The 20,226-nt window shown below is 46.9% G+C and overlaps 1 protein-coding gene and 1 long non-coding RNA gene across 2 annotated transcripts; one reads left to right on the top strand and one right to left on the bottom strand.

The window, feature by feature from the left end:
* Window positions 1–69: 69 nt before the first annotated feature.
* LOC309445253 (C-terminal-binding protein 2) lies at window positions 70–11,472 on the bottom strand. Its single transcript, XM_082063845.1, has 9 exons — window positions 11,077–11,472; window positions 10,239–10,393; window positions 10,012–10,156; window positions 7,274–7,480; window positions 6,443–6,657; window positions 5,539–5,669; window positions 5,249–5,376; window positions 4,575–4,695; window positions 70–3,550 (listed from the first exon to the last, which is right to left on the bottom strand). The coding sequence occupies exons 1-9, from the start codon at window positions 11,123–11,125 to the stop codon at window positions 3,379–3,381; spliced, it is 1,323 nt and encodes a 440-aa protein (XP_081919971.1). The 5' UTR covers window positions 11,126–11,472; the 3' UTR covers window positions 70–3,378.
* A 127-nt stretch (window positions 11,473–11,599) lies between these two features.
* Window positions 11,600–13,584, top strand: LOC309445254. The gene is made up of 2 exons (XR_014185256.1): window positions 11,600–11,697; window positions 12,265–13,584. It is a non-coding gene; the product is annotated as an uncharacterized lncRNA (long non-coding RNA).
* The last annotated feature ends 6,642 nt before the right edge of the window (window positions 13,585–20,226 follow it).

The raw sequence follows: 20,226 nt of genomic DNA, 5'->3' as shown, positions 1-20,226 counted from the left end.
CACCTGTGCAGGTGTTCAGCCCTCCCCTTCAATATTGCATCTAAGGCCACCCCTTCCACGAACAGCAGCCATGTTCTTTGGAGAACTTTATTAAAATATATCCAAGAAGTAATCAAACATTTTCTAATGAGTCAGGACAGATCTGAAGTGAGAAAAACATCTGTACAGAGGACAGTGCTGTAAGTTTTTGTTTACATGCTTTATTTCAATGTTTCACAGTTTAGTCATTGTCTACAAAAATATATTTCTGAAACTCTGAGTCCTCTATAAAAAAGCTGGTCAGCAGCAGTGACCCTGACAAACAGAATGTACCTTGGGACGGTGTGAGCACCTCCTGTGAGCAGAGCAGTGCGGCCAGGGCACTCCTGCCTCGCCCTGGGAGACTTCTGTTCTTTGGGATTAAAGCTCTGCGCTAGTTCTGAAGGAAGATCCTTCCACTTCTGTATCCTGCACTGAGCTTGGGCTGGTGAGCTGCAAGTCCGCGTACCAGAGGAGAAGAGAGCGCTAGCGAAGGACTGGGCGCTCGGGGCGGAGACCACCGGGTACGTCAGTACTGGTAAGTTCTTTGAGCTATCTGTTCAGAACTGCCTGTGTCTGGTGGTAACAGGTTCAGTCTATAAGCAGAGGTACAAATTGCATACAAGCAGAGTAATCCTATAAGCACAAAGAGAGTCACGATAAGGGTTCTGTTCATTTTTACCTCAACATTTTCTGCTGTGGCTTTAATCAAGGGGAAAATGGCCTTCATATCCAATCGCAAGCCAACATAGTGTTGGACAGAACAGAGCCACTATCAATGCTGTCAGCTTCAACTCCCTGGTACCCGTAACCAGAAATATTTCTTACAACATCAGTTATTTAATTCCTACACTTAATAGCTACCAGTATATCTAGGCACCAAAAATAAGAATTGAGGAACTCACATGTCCGCCAAATGAAACCTTTCCACTCTTCCTCTGCTCAGTTATTTGACTATAGAGATATTGGCAGCAAAGAAGAAAAAAAAATGCTGCCTCTTGAAAAATAAATCTCTCTTGCATTGTGCTCTAGAAGAGACAAGGTCCATGTACTGTGATCCTCTGTATTCACAAAGCTCATAACCAGAAGCCCCTTGCCACAAAACAATCTCAGTCCTGAACCTGTAAGCAGGGCAGGAATTTTCAGCAGCAAATAAGGAAAGAGTAGTTATTGAAAGACTGCTTCCTAATGTGGTAACGGAAGATGAGCTCTCAGTCCACGAAAACTTCTCCCTATCTGCCTGTCCAAAGAACAGCTTTCTGAGCTACTAGATAGTAAAAATTTGATTTCATAGAGATTGGAGAACTCAAGAAAGTGCTGCTGGTTCTTTTAGGTACAGCTGCAATCAAAGTGCTTCTGAGCTCTAGGCTTTTGTTCAGAAAAAACTTCTTCTGTAACTTGTGCCTACCACCAGTCCCAGTCTGATCTGCTAAACCTGAGCAGCCAAGGAGGTATATGAAGTTTAAGTAGAATCAGCATCATCCATGAAAACACAGAAGCCAAGAACCTTCGCTGAGACAAATATCTTATTAAAAAACCCCACTCAACACTAGAGAACTAATATCGTCACGCTAATGCTAAAAAGTTAAAGTGTAAAAATCTGTATGGAAACACCTGAAGTTTACTTCTTGCCTATTTTCCTTTCTTGAATTGCTGGGGAGTATTAGGGAGGTGGGGGGTCGAGGAGAAAGGAATCAATCACTTTACTGTATCAGTAGTAAACCATTACGTGATGGCAGTATTGGAGAAAAATGTAAAACCAGGAAAAAATCTGAAAACGCAGTGACTCCGAAAGCTTTCCTCAGCCTCCCAACTGTAAACAGCCTCCGCGGAGGAGCTCGTCCACACCTCAGGATGCATTTCCAGTCTGTTCCCAGCTGTTCAGCCTCCAGTCACAAACACACAACAGAGGCAGACAAACCCACAGAGTGTGCCTCCCACGCAGCACCTCCTTTTATATACCCACACAACATGAACAAATCAATCAGAAATTGTAACATCTTGTGCACAGAAAGAAAACAAACTGAAGTGTAACAATGAAATTAAAGGAAGACTTGGAATTAAGGAAAATAATCTCCTGTGGAACTTGTTTTGCTGAAGACTCCATACCCCTTAAAGCAGCAATTCATATTCAATCATTTGGGAAATGGTAACAGACCTGAGAGCAACAATCCTGTCTTGGCTCCAGGTGACAAGCTGAGAGCGTTCTTTCTCCTTCAGTACCACAAAGCTTATTTGTGTACCAAAAAGTCTTGCCCTGCCCGCTACTGGCGATGCAGTATACGCTAGCAGAGCCGAAGCAGAGTAATTTGGTCAACTGTTACATGCCGCCTTCTCCATCAGCACAGAGAAATGTCGCTAATGCTGGTATGTTACCTCTAGTTAATGCAGTTATGCCAAAAACAACAACAAAAAATCTGTAGCACAAAGCTTAGAATTTTAACATGACAGATACCCCGTGGATAAACACCGCCGTTAGACTGTGAGGTACGCGTGTGAAGAATCGGCAACTGCAGCTGCAAGTTATTGCTACTTGCTGTCTCCCAGCGCAAGTTTATCCTGCTTGCGCATTCTCTTGCCTTCTCCAAATCGCACAGGCTCCAGGGTGAACTATTTTGAGGCCTCACAAACACAGTGGCCACCAGAACACATTTGATGACATTTTAATCTCTTTCAAATAATTTATCAGGCTGGCTTTGAGACTGTTAGACTGTTACTTTTAACTTCAGGCCTAGTAATGCATAGGCAAAACCTCGTATGGTCAAGAACTCGCAATGCCAGCGCTATGTCTGTTCTCATAGGAAACCTTAATTGAAACAAGCGAAGTACTGCACAGAGCTGAGCCTAGACTGCATTCTACCAAGGGCATAATAAAGACAATATTCACGACTTCTCCAATTCACTAATATTTTTCTAATATTCCCCATGGCTACACTTAGAGAGGTTCAGCCAAATTAAATTCAAGCTACAAGTCACAACTGAAAAGTGTGCACTCAAGTCTGGTGTCAGGGACACCAAGAGCCACCGCTGGTCAGGCAGCTCCACTTCTGTTTTCAAGTGCACAAGGACAGTCTCCTGTCACAGACAACCAAGGCAGATATATGGGAAAAACCATTGGTTAAACCAAGGATCTCTGAGGGGAGGCAAGGTCACTGCTGCCCTGCCCCAGACAAGGAGAAAGATTCATCGAGAGGTTAAAACTAAAGGGTTACAAAATAAAGGCAAGAACTAAAGTTTGCCAGTAATGAAATGCATTCTCCTGTCCTTTATGAACAGGAACCAGTCTCTGCAGGCTGCTAAAGAAGGTCCTAGGAGGAGATGCCCTCCTTTTTCCTGCTGCCAGAGGAGAGGAAGATGCCGCTATTGGTCAGCAGGAATCTCTCTGTCTGCATCCAGTTTGCTTGTCTCTCCAGGGGAAGGCGTACGCGGCGCAGAGTGAGACACCGAAGGGATGCCGTGAGCTACAATCCCTTCCACTACTGGTGGTTCTGGTAGCCCAGGGGTGGCTACTCCCACTACTCCTGGAGGAAACCTAAAACCAAGAGAAACATGAAATTACAAGCTCGTCCAACAGTTATGCAAGGGGAAAGGAGCCGTGCCCTCAGGCACCTGCTGAATGCAAATCTCTCTTTCTGACAGAAATGCTCTGATATGGAACACAGGAAAAGTCTCCAGAGCTGAAGAGCAGCAGTTATATCCTAATACCAAATGACACCAGTTCTCAGACAGGCAGGCAGTCTCAGGTCACACACTGAGCATGTGGAAAACAGATACCAAGTTTATCTCCAGTGAAAACCGCCAGAGGCACTGTAGGAAGGTATCATGAAGGGCTGGAAATTCCCTTCACCAGCCTCTCAGACAGAAAAGGTAAGGAGCTGAACTCATAAAGCAGCTAGGCGTAAGATGAAAAATCTGAGAGCGATACTCATGAAATGCTAATGAACCACTTCCACTACATCCGTTCTGCCTCACTGTGCCTTCTCCATAAATGTAACTGAACCTCCGCAGATCCCTCTGAGAAGGGAAGAGAATATATTTCCTGCTTTCCAGATGGGAGAAAAACAGAACGGAAGCAACCTGCCCACAGTCACGTGGCACATCTGTAAACAGACAAAAACACCTGTAATACACCCTGTTTAGGCCACTGCCCAAATCCACTGGTCAATATCTCTTTAAAGTCCACATTCGGGCTACAGATACGAACTGTGCTTTGTTTATACAGCCATAATGATATGCACAACTTCTAAATGTTAAGATCCAGACCTCTTTTCAGTCACACAGCAGGCTTTCTTACATCTTGGGCAGGTCTTGCAAAGATTTGGAAAAATTAACCAGTATGCAGCTGGAACTAAATATCACCAAATAAATATTAAATCCTAGTACAGCTTCAGAAGTGCTGTGGTTAAGTTTCTGGAAAAAGCTCATGTATAGAGGTTACAGGAACAGAAACGTGCCTGCCTGCAGGTACAAGCAGCTCTCAAACCCAAAGGGGATGTTGGCCTGATTCGGCAGAAGACAGGCTGCAAGCGGTAACTTGGACAACCTACATATCTCACCTGTAAGCTGCAGCTCCGTTGAGTTCTGGGTGGACAGCTGAAGGATCAATACTGGACCACTGAGCTGCTAACAGTAAGTACTCCTTATTAACACAGTTCCTCAGTGCGTCAGGTATGTGACCTGCAAGAGAGCCAAAAATGACAAAGAAACAGGACACAAGTAGGAAGGGCTTGTTCCCTGAAGCATTTGCAAAGGAATGTAGAAAGGAAACACGCAACATTTTTCCATCTACCTCCACAGAAAAACACGCGCAGGGGAGACTCCTCTGAACACCTGGTCTCTGGAGAAGACAAGAAACTGATCCTTCCTTCCCACTTCTGTGATCTGGTGGGAATTACTTACCACAAGCTGCAATTGCCCAGCCTCACCTTCCCCAAGAGACAGTATGTCCTACTCCAGAAAAAAAAGGTCTACAGTGTAACTGTCAAAGGAATTATTGTGAAGGATTTGGAAGATGTACTGGGTACGAGGCTTTCCCAGGGAGGGAAAGTGCCACTCCAGCATTAATTCAAGATTCTCAGAAGGCAAAGAGACAATTCTCAACTTACACTCCAGTTCCAGAAACCAGTAACAGAGTCCAAGTTTTCAGAACAATCAGCACAATTCTTGCACTGAACTAACGAAAGAATAGTAATTCAGCAGCAGCTGCAGAGCACACAGTCTTCCTCATTACCTGTAATAGCTCTGCGGATCTCTTTAGCTGCATCTTCTCTGGATTCAATGGAAGCCTGTTCACTGTACCAGGCAGTGTGAGGGGTGCAGATCACATTGGGTGCATCTTTTAAGGGCCCCTGAGCAAAGCTGTGGAGGGGAAAAAAAGGAAAGAAAAGAAATACATTACTCTCCAGAAGTGATACTTCCATCTGTCCTCTGGGTTACCAGTGTAACTCAATTTAAAAAAAGAAGAATCATGCAGTGTAGGTGCGTCACAGGACAGCAGCAGGCATGCAGGGGCACCGTTACCTGAAGGGCTCAGACTCGTGCACATCCAATGCTGTTCCTCTGATTCTCCCCTCTTTCAAGGCTTGCGCTAAGGCTTTCTCGTCTACCAGCCCTCCCCGGGCTGTGTTCACTAAGAAGCAGCCCTGGCGCATCTGGAAGAAGAAAAATATTAAGTGGGTTGAGAATGAGACTTTTCACGGAAGCTAAGTGAATTTGGGAAGTCTACTGGAAATGAGCAGGAGCCTGCAGTGATTAGATGAGGCCTGGACGAATTAGGAGTGCTCTCACTGCAAAGCTAACCACAGGGGAAATGCCTGCAAGCAATGCTTGAGAAATTGCTTTAAAAATGAACAAACAAAACCACAAGACAACAAGGGCAAAAGTGGAACTCTCAAGTTCTGCACTCCATATTCATCCTACTACGTTAAAAAAGAAAGAGGAAATGAATCAAGTATCCAGTTACACAAAACTGGACTACAACGTCCAGAAGTCTCTCATGAAAGCACTGAAAAGCATTCATAGACTAGTGGAGTAGAGCCCGAGACTGACTTCGCAGTGGGCTTGGGCAGAGAGGATTTGGCAGAGCTATGTAAAGAAACTTACACAGTCCCTGTCACACCACATCTGGCTCTAACCAGGAAAGTCAATTACGCATTGTAATTTGAAATTATTGGATCACGTAAACCATTTTTTATAAATGAAATTACTTGGCAAAAAGAGCCAATCCTATTCTTCTCTTAACATGAAATTCTATACAGCACAAAGCACAGGCACCCGGATCCACACGCTCCAGCCTCCAAAGGCAGCAGGAGGCACACGGCAGAGGCAGCAGGATTCACACGCTCTCAGCCTCTGTGAAAGCAGCAGTTTCTGTTTGCATTCATTTCCACAGTGCTCTGTGGGGGAAATCAAGCTCCTGCTGCACCTGTTTAATAGTGAAGTCATTGATGAGGTGATGGTTATGTTCATTCAGGCTGCAGTGCAATGTGATGCAATCGCTGTGCATTAGTAGATCCTGCAGGGTTCCTACTCGCTGTAAACCCAAGGATCGCTCCACTCCATCCGGCAGATAGGGATCATAGAAAATCACGTTGAAGCCAAAGGACTTGGCTCGCAGAGCCACTGCCTGTCCAACTCGGCCTTCACAAAAGAAAACCCACAATCATCAAGGAAAGGTAAAACAAACTTTAAAGACAAGATACTGGGGTAGACTGGGAGCCTACACTGGAGTTTACTGCCAGGGCCTGAGGTACTGCAGCCCTGGAAACCCCTGGGATTGCCATAGGGATCCAGAGGCGGTTCCTCAGCGCTGATCCCACGTGGTTAATTCTAGTCCTTCCCCATGCAGTAGCCAGAGCTTGGCCTAGAAGGAGCTCTGTTTTTCAAAGCAAATCTGGACCCTGAGCAAGCAGCAGTAATTATCTCACTACAAGACCTTGGCGAAGGAATTGGTAGCTTTCAGGTGGCTTTGTTACTGATAACAGCCTAGCACACAGGGAAATTGTCACCAAGACAAGCTGCCTGAACGTTTCAATTCTTCTAGCCATTTGAATATGAAAAAAAATCCCCAATCCCATGACATACACCCATATCTTGAAGATATCCAGCATCACAGAACAGGGCACTAGCATTCCTTATATGCCAGTGTATTCCAGAATTAATAGCTGTAAAATTATCACTTTTTTCAGTCTGTGACTCTTAGGTTCCCAAAAACTTTCACAGTTCACTTTTCAATCTAACTATTCCCATCACTTACCGAGTCCAATGATGCCCAAAGTCTCCCCACGGATACGCACAGCGCCTCCAGCCACCTCTCGAATCTGTTCCACGCTTGAGGCTCGATTCCCTTCCCGCATGGCCTGATGGAGCCAAGTAACACGTCGATAGAGGTTCAAGATGTGGCAGAGGGTGGAGTCCGCAGTCTCCTCTACTGAGGAGGAAGGGATGTTGCAAACTGCAATGCCTACAAAGCCACAGAGGTCATATAGGATTTTTAGCATTGCAACACTAAACCAACATAGAGATCTTCAGGCGTAAGTGCTGAAAGACAATTCAGTGCTCCAGAACTACTGCCAAGAAACATGGGATTCATTTCAGAAGCTCATTCTACAGAAACACAGATGCGACCAGACAGCTTTTTAACCCCAAGGAAATACTACTCCTTCCTTATAGATTTCCATTTGACTGACACACCAGGAAAAACAAACAAACAAACAAAACCACCAAACCCCAAGAAACCCCAATTCAAACCAAACCAAAAAAAAACCCAAAACAGGCTGACATGAGAAAACTAGGTCATACAAGTGATGCAACAAACTGTCTGCTTTAGAACATCTGCATGCAAAATGATGCACTCGTTCCAGCGATACTCCTGACAGACTGATTGGCAGACTCTAGAAGAATTCAGACGGATGGTTGAGCTCTTTCGTGCCTCACAGTCCAGGTGTTCACTGCAAGCACCAGCTTCCCCAGGAGCAACAATAAGCAACTAACTCATTAAATGCAGAGAGATGCCACAGGAGCCTCTCTAAATCCATTTCAAGTTACACTTAAGAACAACAACAGATAACACTCCCACTCTAGAATAACGCACAACCACAAGGGACCATAAAGCCCGTGACTAGAACTACCAGGTAAATTACTCATGCAAACAGAGTTAAAGTCCTGGCAGCACAAATTACTGTCAGAAAAGGGAAGATGGAACACTGTAGCAAAACTTGGTCACTCCTGAGCAATCTATTAAAAAAAAGAAGGACGGGTGTGGGAGGGGGCTGGCAGTGTATCACTTCTCACTGCTGCTACCCTTCATTCAACAGACCAACAAAGAAATAAAAATAACTAGAGGAAAAAAAGGGTCTCTGCCCAAATGTAACCCTTGCTACTTGCCAGCCCAAGGAAACTCTTCCTCCTCAGAAGTCCATCACCTATCTAAAAAACTAGGAATAAAATCCAGGCAATGACTGAAAGCACACAAAGTTCAGCAATGCACCACGCTCTTGTAAACCGACCACAGAGGACACATTCGACTGAACTCAGACCACACTCTCCGAGAGAACCAGGAGAGCAATGGCCGCACACAATGCGAGATATCTGACTCCTTTTCGCTATCAAATCCTTTGCAATTGTGCCATAATGCCACACAGACCACTCAGAGGACATGAGGACGGGAGACAGGGAAACCTCATTTCTTTTAATCTCACTGGCTGCCATCTCATCCATCTTCAGATGCCACATACATTCATCTCCTACACAACTAGACAAATTCCTGTTCACATGCGATATTATGCCTAAATGTAAGAAAATGCAAACACACACAACAGCCCTTTGGTCTGATTTGAAGATCCAGAACACACAGTAAACAGTATCTTACCTCAGAAAGAATTACAGGGCCTGGCTAAGCATGAAAATAATCATTAATTGTCCATGAAAAAGCAAATCTGGCTATGCTTACAGGTCATCATACTATCGCTCCAAAGCAAAAATGCCAAGCAGCAGCCTGATAGTGAAAGAATCTTGACCCATTTCTCCTCGAGTTAATGAGTGTGGAGTGGAGGGAAAGAGAAAACTTTGAGTGTGAATGAATCTGATATGGATGGTGAATTTAAGTAGAAAACTCTAAGGGTAGATTAGGTCCCAAACTCAGCCCAAAATTGTAATGGCTAGATGAGAGATGAAGAGCTTGCCAGGAACTCTTGAGACTACTCCCTTGCATCATTCAGATAAGAAGACTCTTTGGATCAAATTCAAGCACTAGACAAATATGCACTTTTCATTTGTTTGCGATTCATCTGTTCTTACAGATCTAGAAATTGTAATGGCTATTTCAATTTTATATGTAAATGCTTGTGTTTGATTTAAGCTTAATCTGATCTGCATTACATTAAGAAAAATTTCAAACCACTGACACAAACCTGAAAAAGAAGGGGAAGGGCACTTAGGTGATCCACCTCATCTAGGGGACTACGAGGTCCCAAAGTCTCACAGCCATATGTTTAATAAATTGCAGCTTTTTGTCACCTGATCCAGAGAGTCTTTACCTGTCTGGGGCTTTAAAAGTTGAATCAGAACCTTCCTGCATATAAAAAATTAACCAGAAAACTCACTTATCAAGCATTTACAGTGAGTTTATCCGGCATCAGCACTTGAAGGCTGCTTTCAGACATCAGACTTTGCTCAGTTCCTTCCCCACAAACAACTCAAAGCTGCCTGACCAGAAGTTATCTAGACACCATATTCAAGTTTCTGAATCCCAAACAATAGCAAAGACACCAACATCCATAGCAGAGCAATCTGGGAACGGCTAATCAATCTTTCAAGCCACCCACCAGCTCCAATATCGGTCAGCTTCCTAAAGATGCCTGATACTATGCAGCTCCAAATCTTTTTACATAAAAAGGTTTTAAATGCACTCGGCTACAAAGCAGAAAAACACGTGCAGTGTTCCACTTCATATTCAGTTCTGATCACAGCAGAGCCCTAATGGTGTCATCATACCTAATTCTGCGGCGGATTTGATGTCAACATTGTCATAGCCACTGCCAATACGCACAATGACCCTGAGGGCTTTGAATTTCTCCAGATCCTGACGAGAAAGGGTAATGGTGTGATACATCAGAGCGCCCACTGCCTCGTTCAGCACCTACAGCAAGAGACAGTCCAAATCAATCACACTCTAAGAGGCAAAGCTCTATGTTTGAATGCTTGCACATTTTCTTGCCCACCTTTTCATGGATTTCCTGAGTTGACTGAGCATCACAAAATGCCACTGTAGCAACATCCTTCAAGATGGGCATCTCCACAGTGCAGTCCCGTCCATCCAGGAGTGCAACCAGGGGCCGCGCTGGCATCGGGCCATTCACGATGGGCGGCCGTATGCCTATTAAGAAAGTCAGCAGGAGCGACCACATCAAAGACAATAATTCTGGAACCCTCATTTGCTGGTCCAACAAGTCATTAGTTCTGTTAGGGTTCTACAGTATTTAGGAAAGGATCAGTCAAAGCAAAAGAAATAAATAGGAAACAAACACAGGGAAATGAAGCTAGGAAAAATAAAAGCCTCTGCCACCAGCATCACGTTTTATCAACAATGAGACAACAGAGGTGACTCGGAAGCATGCCGCTTTACCCTGGGCTGCTGACACCTGTTGTGAGCCCGCTCCAGGCCTCCCGCCCGCTAACCTGCCCCCATCTCGGCCGGCCACGGCACGGACTGCTCCTCCGGAACCGAGCAGAGCGGCGAGCAACCGGGCACCGGCCGGGCGTCCCCGGGCTCGGGCAGCGCCGCAGACAGCGCTCGGGCCGGCCGCGGCACCGGCGCCCCGGCAGCAGCAGCGCTGGGCCGAGCCTCCCCGGCGGCAGGGCCGGAGCCGCGGAGCGCTGGGCCCGGAGCCGCGGGGCCCGGAGCCGCAGGGCCCCGAGCCGCGGAGCGCGGGGCCCGGAGCCGCGGGGCCGCCCCGCTCGGCTCGGCTCGACAGGGCCGGGTCCCGCCGGGCACGGGCGCGCCGCCGGGCCTGGCTCGAGGCGGCGCCGCCGCTGCCGAGGGCGCCCGCCCCGCCTCACCTTCGCAGATCCGGTCCAGCCGCTGCCGCTTCACTTTGTGCCGGTCCATGGGCCGCTGCCGAGGGACGCGCCACCCGCCGCCGGCTCCGGGAGGAAGCGGAAAAGCCAGGCGGCGGCCCCGCCGCCACTGAGGCGCCGCGCGCTGCTGCTTCCGCTTCCGGGGCGCGCCCGCGCCGCGGCGCACAGCGTCCCGAGCGCTGCCGGGCCCGTGGAGCGGCGTCGCTGCTGCCGCGCGTGAGCGGCGCACGGGCCGTGAGGGACAAAAGGACTCGGACGGAGCCGCGAGGCGGCGTTTTCCGCCCTCGGGCTCCTGGGCCTCGCGCCGCACGGAAACGTGAAATAAAATCTCCTGCGTGCTCGCGGCTGCGGGTTCCGGCTGCAGCGCGCGACCGCTGCGCGCGACCGCTGCGCGCGACCGCTGCGCGCGACCGCTGCGCGCGACCGCTGCCCGCGAGCGGCTCCCGCCGCACGAGCGGGTCCGGATCCGCGCACCGGGGGGGCTCTGGGGACCCGGGGGGGCTCTGGGACCCGGGGGGGCTCTGGGACCCGGGCCGGCGGTTCGTGGTCTCTCAGCCGCAGGTGCCCAGCACGCTGACACAAGGCAGCAGGGACACGGAGAGGGTGAGTTTTCTGTCAGGCAGGCGAATAGAACAGCAGCTTGAAAGGTTCTTCTGGGCTGCAGAATCCCAGCGTGTGCAGCTCTTGCTAAAAAAACATTTTGCGCTTCGATCAGCCGTGCCGCCAGTGTTTGTATCTCCTCCGTCTCTGTTACATTCTTGGAGATAGAGGACCTAGGAGGGGTTCATACAGTTACATAATGCTCTTCTCTGTTTTGTTGTTTATTCTTCACATTTGATTATATTTTGGTTTTGGCCATCGTAGCAGGAAGTTCTGTGGAACTCCAAATAGTCTGCACAAAGCTAGTAATTTTTTTTCATGTAAAGCTAGGATTGTTTTCTCCCCTTAGGAACTGATGTAGCTAAAGAGACTCATGGGCTTCCTGACTCCCAGTTTGTTTTAGCCAGGGGACTGTACTGGTGTCTCACCTGTAGGTGCTGACGCGGATGAACAGTGATTGTGCCCACACTGAGAACATTCTTGCTCTTGGGATAAACTATATACTTTTGTTTGCCCAGAATCTCCAAATACCAGCCACTCGACATTATGCATTTTTCCTCCGCTTACCAGGAACTCTGTGAACCTCAGAGCTATTGTCCAGTGCACCATCAGGACTTCAAAGTAGAGCTGCTGGAATTCTGCACCAAGTGCAAGTCATGGACTACAGGGCAAAGGAAGCAGGAACAGATCATTCGCTTCAGGAAACTGGGGGCACCAAAGCAACATCTGGAGTAGAAGCTGCTCAAAAGAGTTGTGTCTTCCAGCACAAAGTTCAGCTCCCCGCAGACAGCTAGACTGTGACAGTGAAAAAAAGAGAAAGGGCACCCGTCTTGCTCTGCTGAGACTGCGAGGACAAATTAGGAGTCTGTTTAAAAAGTCTTGACCCTCCGCAAGACACTGGCTGAGCATGAAGCCAGAAATAAGAGCCCCAGAGCCACCTCAGGAAAGAACAGGCTTTTTTCACTGAAGACTAAAGCAGCTGTTAGGCTGTCTTGCCTCAAGACTGCGAGGCAGCGTATGTTGTTGCTTGAGCTCTCACCATGGCTTTTTCAATACTAAACATCGCTGTGGATTTTGTTGTTAGTTGTGACTTCTGACTGGTAAAATAGAGAGTTGGAACAAACCAAAGTGTTTGAGCACTGGACCTTCTTCCCTGTGGCACTTCAGTGTTAAGGGAAGAATGCAGGATGCCTAAAATGATGATTTCTCAGCCCATCACAAGCCAGGATCAGGTATGCCCAGCAAATAAGTCTTTATTCTTCCATAAAGATCAACAATGAAAACTGGAGAAGGGTAACTCCTCTGTCACACCTGCTAAGTCCTTATTGACATGTCAGCCATGGTTTTCGCAAGCTGCAGCTGTTAAACTAGAACTACAGTTTTGTTTTTGAGTACTGGCTCAGTGTAACAGAATTGCTGGTATCTCCATTTAGAGTCTGGGTGGGGATGACAAAGCTGAAAATCGGGCATATTTCTGTGGCGCCAGCCAACAGATGAGGTGAGCAAACAGCTCTCTGTAAGGGCAGGCTACTCAAAGCTTCCCTTTTGGATGTTTTTGTGGCCTCCTGTGGAGCTGTTTTCAGAGAGAGACCAGGGCGAGGATGAACTCTGTCCTGCTGCCTTCTGCCACTCCAGCGGTTTGGGATGGGTTCTGAGGTGGTATGTAATACGGAAGAAAATTATCAAAGCGAAGGAATACTAATGCTAATTGAGAGTTCATCATCATACCCGATGAACTTGTATGTTCTGCTTTACAGCTAAGTTACCTGTCACCACAGAGCTCCTGACAATTAAAAAAGGCATGGGGGTGATGACCATGGAGTTAAAAAAGGAAATACTGCTTTTCTGTTAATTTCTGTTGGGTGCCAGATTAAAATGAACTGCAACCTACCAGCCAGGTGTGTTTTACCTTTCTCCTGCCCTATGAAGCAATACTTTTGAAGACTATGGTTCTCAGAAGATGTGTCTGTATTCATCTGTCAGCTCTTATCTAACAAAACCCACCTGAGAGCAAGAGACCCTGAAGATCGCGCTCTCTAGGAAAACAGCATCACCTTTTCTGCATGTCCTCTGGAGATGGTAGAAATAAACACAGCATTGTCCCTCAGCACTGCTCGGTGCATGCTTGTCCGTAAGGGCTGTGGTGACAGAGGGTGCTGAGTGTGCACCCCGGGGGCTCAGTCCCGCGCTGCTGGGCACAGCTGGGGACGGCGCCCCGCGCTCAGCCCTGCTGCAGCGCCAGAGACGCGGCCACCGCCTGGGACAGCTGCCTGCTGTCCTAACACATCCTGCTCCCAGCAAAGGGGGATTAGGCTAGAAGTGGCACAAACAGAAACTGAAGAGCCCTGCGTAGTATCTGGTGTTCCTGAGCCTTCTTAGGCTACGTGAGGGGATTTTATTTCACCCCGGGGCATTAGGTGGGCTGCAGAGTCCAGCACGGCAGCCCCCGTGCGTGCTCACGGAAAGTGCTGCTGCTGTGCTCCTGTGCCCTCTGGCTGTCCTGCCTGCCCAGGATTAGCTATAACATCTACCTTTTTATTACAAGTCACCTAGATCGTTGGGGTAAAAGAAGTGCATAAGCGTACCTGTGATGGTGCCTCAGCTTGACACAGCCTCCCTTCAGCGTAGGTTAATTAAAATAAAAATCCCAGGAACACCACAGTGTCTATATACTGTTACTAAAAAAAAAAACGGACAGCTTTACCCATTGGCTTGCATGCAAAATCTCACGGGAAGCCTTACCTTCTCCTCTCTTAGCCAAACAGCCTTTGTGTTCTGGAACACACTGCATATGGCACACGGAGTCTCCCTTTGTTCTGACACTGAGTGACCTTCACTTCTGTATAAAAACTTAAAACTCCTCTGAGTACAGTGAGGTATTCTGGACAGCCAACCCAACTTGATGATTGCTCTTAAGGCAAGTAATTTTTTTGATGCTTTAAAATAACAAGAGGGAAAGAAGGGTTTTTTTGAGGACAGACAAATTGGAAATCCTAGAAACCTTGTTGCCAGGGGCAGAACTAGTAGAGAAAGCCTCGTCCATCTGGACGCAGCAGCTCTCTGCTGTGGTCCAAAGTCCTGCCATGTGGGAGCGGCTCGTACCTGGGTCTTTCCTGGTAGTCTCTAAAGCACCTAATGCTGTTGATAAGGTGTAAAGTAAACAGCCTCTGTGCTGCTGCCCGCCATGTGCCCATCTCTTTTACAAGCAAAGAGGAGAAAATGTTCAGGAGTGATTAAAATAAAAACCAGCAAGCAGCTGGAGCCTGCTGCCCCTGGTTCTGTGTAAAGGCCATGAGGGTGGCAGCTGATCCTTGCTGCCGAAGAGCCTGGAGTGCTCTGTCTCACAGCCTGAACGCGTGGAAACTCAGTCCCTTCACTGCGGAAAGCAGCTGTAAGGCTGCTACCGAATCAAGGGAAAATAACCTTATACATGTTGTGTAAGCTCTCATACCTGTTTAAGTACCTTGCCAGCCTACAGGAACAGTAAAATCTTGTTTCCAGGTCCATTATTTTTTTGTCTGTTATGCTCAGTGTAGTACATGGCTGTGTGTTGCCACTGCCAGCTCCACTGCCCTGCATGTGAATTTACTTCAGACGAGGAGAGAGCAAGTAGCTGCTCTGGCCATATGCCTCGTGGATATACCTGGGCCAGAACAATGGGCTCACAGTGAATTACCTAAATTTCTTTGGATCAAAATCTAGTGTAATGCATTATTAAAGCTACTTACTTTTTCTATGTGCTTGTCTCTGAAAATATTTAGAATTCAAGTAGTAGAGTAGTGCTGTTCTAAGGAGCGACTCCTTATCTTGAAGAAATATTTTGCTTTTCCTTTTACAAATAATTTTTCTTCTGAGCTGCTCATGACTTGGATTGCTTCTGAATCTGTCATCGAAGCATGTGCACACTAACCATTGCCTGGACTAGTTGGTGGGAAGGGACTTAGAGTTTCTAATAAAAAACCTGTGTGCCAGGCAGTACCACCACCCACACAAGAGCAAGTCAGCTGTGGCTTTTTCTACAAGTTTGGATACAGACTCCAACGCATCTCTGGATAACCCATTCTAGCACTGCACCAACTTCTTAGCAAAAATGTTTTTCATAGTATCCAGCCTGAGCAACCCAAGCTAGAAATTGTGGCCATCATCACTTCTTGTATCACCTGCCGTTGCCAACATGAGTTTGGGTTTGTCACCTTTGCAACTCACCTTGAAGTAGCTATGAAACACCTCTTTGCAAGCAAGCAAGCCCAGCTCTGTTACCCTCCTTGTAGGTCACATGCAGATTATCCTGTAGGTCATCTTGGTAGCCCTCCACTGGATCCTCTAGGGCTCTTCCACATCCCTCTTGAACTCCAGGGGCAGGGAGCTGCACACAGCAGTTCAGATGCGGCCATGCCAGTGCTAAGTAGACAGGAATAACTTCATTCAGTCTCTGGCCATGTTCTTCCTAGTACAGCACGGTGCCTGGGCCGCCCTGTTCAGGATCAGAGCTTACTGGTGTCCGTGGCAACTTCCAGGCCCTTTCAGTGGGGCTGCTCTTCAGCCAGAACAGGTATAAGGGCTCACTGTCCTGTCACAGAACTCCAGCTCCCTCCTAGACTTCACCAGGTGGCTGTTGACCCGGTCCTCTCATTGCTGAAAGCCCCTCTGGACTGGAGTTCTGTTGTTCGGCATGTCAATCGCTCACCCTAAATTGTTATAATAAAAAAATTACTAGTTCCTTTTTCTTGTAGGATGATGTACAGACTGTTATTCTCACCAAATATACAGTCTATCCATTAAGGTATATGACTTTGTACCTGTCCAGACAGACACCTAAATGTCTCTGATCTTCCTGCTGTGAACCACATGGAGGCTAAAATACAAGAGCAGCTTTGAATGCTTTATTGATAGGGACAAAATAATGAAACTGTATGAGCCAAAAGTGGCCAAATACCACATGTATTGAAGCAGAAAACTACGTGTAGCTGCTGTGGATGTAAAACCCCTGAGCCTTCTTTGGCAATGAGCAGTGAGAGCTATTTAGGGCACTAGCAGTCGTGCTAGGAAATGAAAGAGGTTTTTATTTGGTTTTCTGTGAATACAGACATTAACTTCTGCTGGGCTGTTTGCATTAGGTTAATATTTCTGTAGTTTACAGGTGTTAATATGAACTGTGTCTGCTGTCTGTCTCTAGCCCTGTAAAGAGCAGAGTGTGGCGCTGTAAATATTAGCCCAGGCACAGCAGTCAGTGTTTGCACAGCCTCTGCACGGGACTCTGAGGTCCTTCAATGAGCCTCACCACCTTCCGCACTGCGCAGTAACATGTCCTGGCTTTGCCTCAAGAAGGGCTGTAGCGATCAAATCCTGAAAAAAGCACCAGAAGCACCAGCGTGCTATAATCTTCATAAGATTAGTACTACACAAAATAAGGTACAACTAACACAGCACATACTGCAAACAAAATACTTGCTTGGTCAAGCTCACTCTGGACTGGCTGTGGCAGTCGCAGGTGTTCAGAAGAAATGCCTAGCACATCACTGAACTGCTACTTGCAGTGATGTACAGTCATTTCAGAGGAAAACTCGTAACGTGTCCTCTCAGTTTGTTCAAAAGGGCTTCCCAGTAATGGAAATGACTGTCCAGTGCTGTCTATTTGAACAGAAGAGGAAACTGAAACTATCTTCCTGCAGATACTGTAGGGCTCTTCCTGCCACCGAAGACAGGAGCAACTAATGAGGAAACAGCACCAGTGCGGTGAATGAATTTCCTGTTTCACAGAGGATCCTGCACGCGCCTCACACACAGTCTATGATAAGGCATGGCATAGATGTGGCCTGCCTTGTGTCCGAACCTGCTGAATGAGTTCTTAATGTGTTAGAGGAAAAAATTCCTTGCACTGGACCAAGTCCTTCATAGCCTGAAAGCAATATGAGGAAGATGAACAATGGTGGCTCCAATAAATTTCAAGAATGTGAAGTTTGGTGCCAGTATTTTCCATTAGAGGCAGCTGGATTGTAATCTGCACTTCAGGGTACAGAGGATCCAGACTCATGAATGATAAAACAAAAATGAAAAGCAAAGTAAGGCAGTATTCCCGGGCAGGGAGGTGGGGTGGTGGGGGGAAGAAATGTACAGAGCTCTACTGTTCATGCTGCCTGCAATGTTCCAGGAGGGGGACAGTTCCCACCACTGTTGGAAAAGCAGTTGCTCTCTTGGCTGATGATTCTCAGTGTAACAGTCAATACTTCGCAACCTCCACGAGGATGAAATAATCATGAAACACACAATGCAAACCTGATGCCTGATCACCTCGCATACAGCTGTCCTCTTCAATCTCAATGCGCACCAGACAGAGCAGCATTCACCTCCAAGAACAAAAGCAGAGGAAGATGGTTCACTCTGGAGTCAGGGCGCAAGCTCTCTCTGCCTAGGATTCAGCAGAAAGGAACTGCAGCTCTGTAATAACATTGGCTCTGGTTCTGTAAGGTAAATGATTGCCCACCTGACCATGACAGACTACTTTACGGAATGTTTCCCCAGCTCTTCTGAAGTGCTGCCCATCACTCATGTATGTGCAGGGATTACAACCTCCATGCAGCCGCTGAGGAGCAAACTCCCTAGATTCTAGGAAAAGTGTGATCACACAGATGTGACTGCATAGCTCTGCACTCAAAGAATCTGCCAGCAAGTTGATTTTCTTAATGAGTCTGGGCAACTCTGTGCCTCAAGGTCCCATGTGTGAACAGTAACAGTTCTCTCAAGCTCGAGTGTGTTCAAGAACTGTTCCAGCTGCTGCTTTGCCTTATGAACAGAATGGTGCTTACTGCAGTAGGTGTTGACAAGATGCTATGGATAAATCTGCCAGGGCAAGAAGAAAAGGAACAAGGTGTCCAGTTTTTGCATGTGTTTAATTCCCATGCAACTTTGATGCACAAGGTTAACACTTGAATTTTGGGTAACACAAAATACTGGCAAGGATCTAACAAGAATTTACTTACTATGAGACTTAGCCACATATCTATTTCATCACAGGACCTGCTGACATCACTAACCCCAAATCAGCCAGGACCTGTATGAACCTGCAAAGAGCAACAAAGATCACATAAACCATAGAACTGGTGCTAAAAGCTGAGGAAAACAGATCAGAGTTGACCACTGTTTCTGCAGCTGTTTCAGAAGGTCAAAGGCCTGGACCTGGCATGAAATTAGAGAAACTGATTTCTGAGATATTACGCATTACACTGGTATATGACCCCCATAGGTCAGAGCTGGCCTATACAATTTCAAATGGAAAGAGTGATGAAAGCCCTGGTTGTGAAAGGCTGGCAATTATCCAACTCTGAGACCTGTGTAATGAGGTTACAGCACTGCTCTGCATGTGTGCGGGGAAAAGGGAATAACCAAATAACCCTGTATGTCATGGGTCCCAGGCAAAGATACATGTAAGTACATAAAAATGGAGAAAGGGACCATTCCACTGCAGTCACAGGCTCTGATGACCGGGGAAGTGCAGTGAATTGGTCAGCCCTCCACCGAACATTAAGTTTGGGTTCCTCTACTCGGCCTCTTGCCAAGGCAACCTGAAAACCCTGCTGCAGCATCCAGCTTTGACATGGAAGGAAGAATTTTCCCTGTGTTTTTTTAATCTGCTGCAGAGCATAATTCAAAGCTGAGTTAATGGATCATTTCAGTGGGTCTTGGGTGAAGATTTATAATCACAGAATCAGAAGAATCAGTCTGGAAAGAAACTTGAAATATCCTCTAAACTATTCTCCTGTACCAAGCTGGACCGATCCATCCATCCCACTTTTCTTAAGCTTCTCCAACTATTAGACTTGGAGCCATGGTGAGAATGATTTTTTCCTCCTTAAGCATGAAATAAGAGCCTCCAGCATCTGTGGACAACTTGTTCATGTTCATAACTCTCCCACAGCAGTTTCCTACAGTAAGCAGAAGGACTAATCTTTTTCAAAACCCAAGAAGAGGAAGGCACCACTGAGTTGGATTGTGAATATTTAATGTGTTTGCACAACAATTACTCTTTCTGTTGGGCTTTTGGGGCAGATGGGGCAGGTCTCTCTACTTGTGCAAATAATTGAACTGCATAAGGTTTGCCTCATTTTCGTATACTAATGTTTGATATGCAACATTGGACTGCTACTTTTTCGCATCAGTTAATTTGACCTTAGGATGCAAACTAAAAAGCAGGACCTGTTCAAATTGAAGCCCAGCTGCCTAATGCCAGGTGGGCTGTCAGAAACACCATCCTTACTGTGGATACAGACAAACAGCTCAGCCAAGGAAGAGCCAGCAACAGGCAAGATAATGAAATAAGACCTTTCACAACAAAGCCAACAGGAAGGAGCCAGAAGTTCATTCACCCCTCTTGCAGACCAAAGAAGCACAAAGGGCATTTATTCAAAAGCCAGTCAACATTCGTCCCCTCCAACAACATTCCCTCTGTTGGGACTTTCTTTTACCGAAGTACAGCCCCGTGGGTGCTCCTCCCTGCGCAGTCCCAGTTCCCGGTTTTGCCTCAGTGCTACGATG

This window comes from Streptopelia decaocto, assembly GCF_964273445.1.
Source record: "Streptopelia decaocto genome assembly, chromosome: 12".
NCBI lineage: Eukaryota > Metazoa > Chordata > Aves > Columbiformes > Columbidae > Streptopelia > Streptopelia decaocto.
Note: the sequence above shows the minus strand (reverse complement) of the source record. Positions and strands in the feature narration are given on the sequence as shown.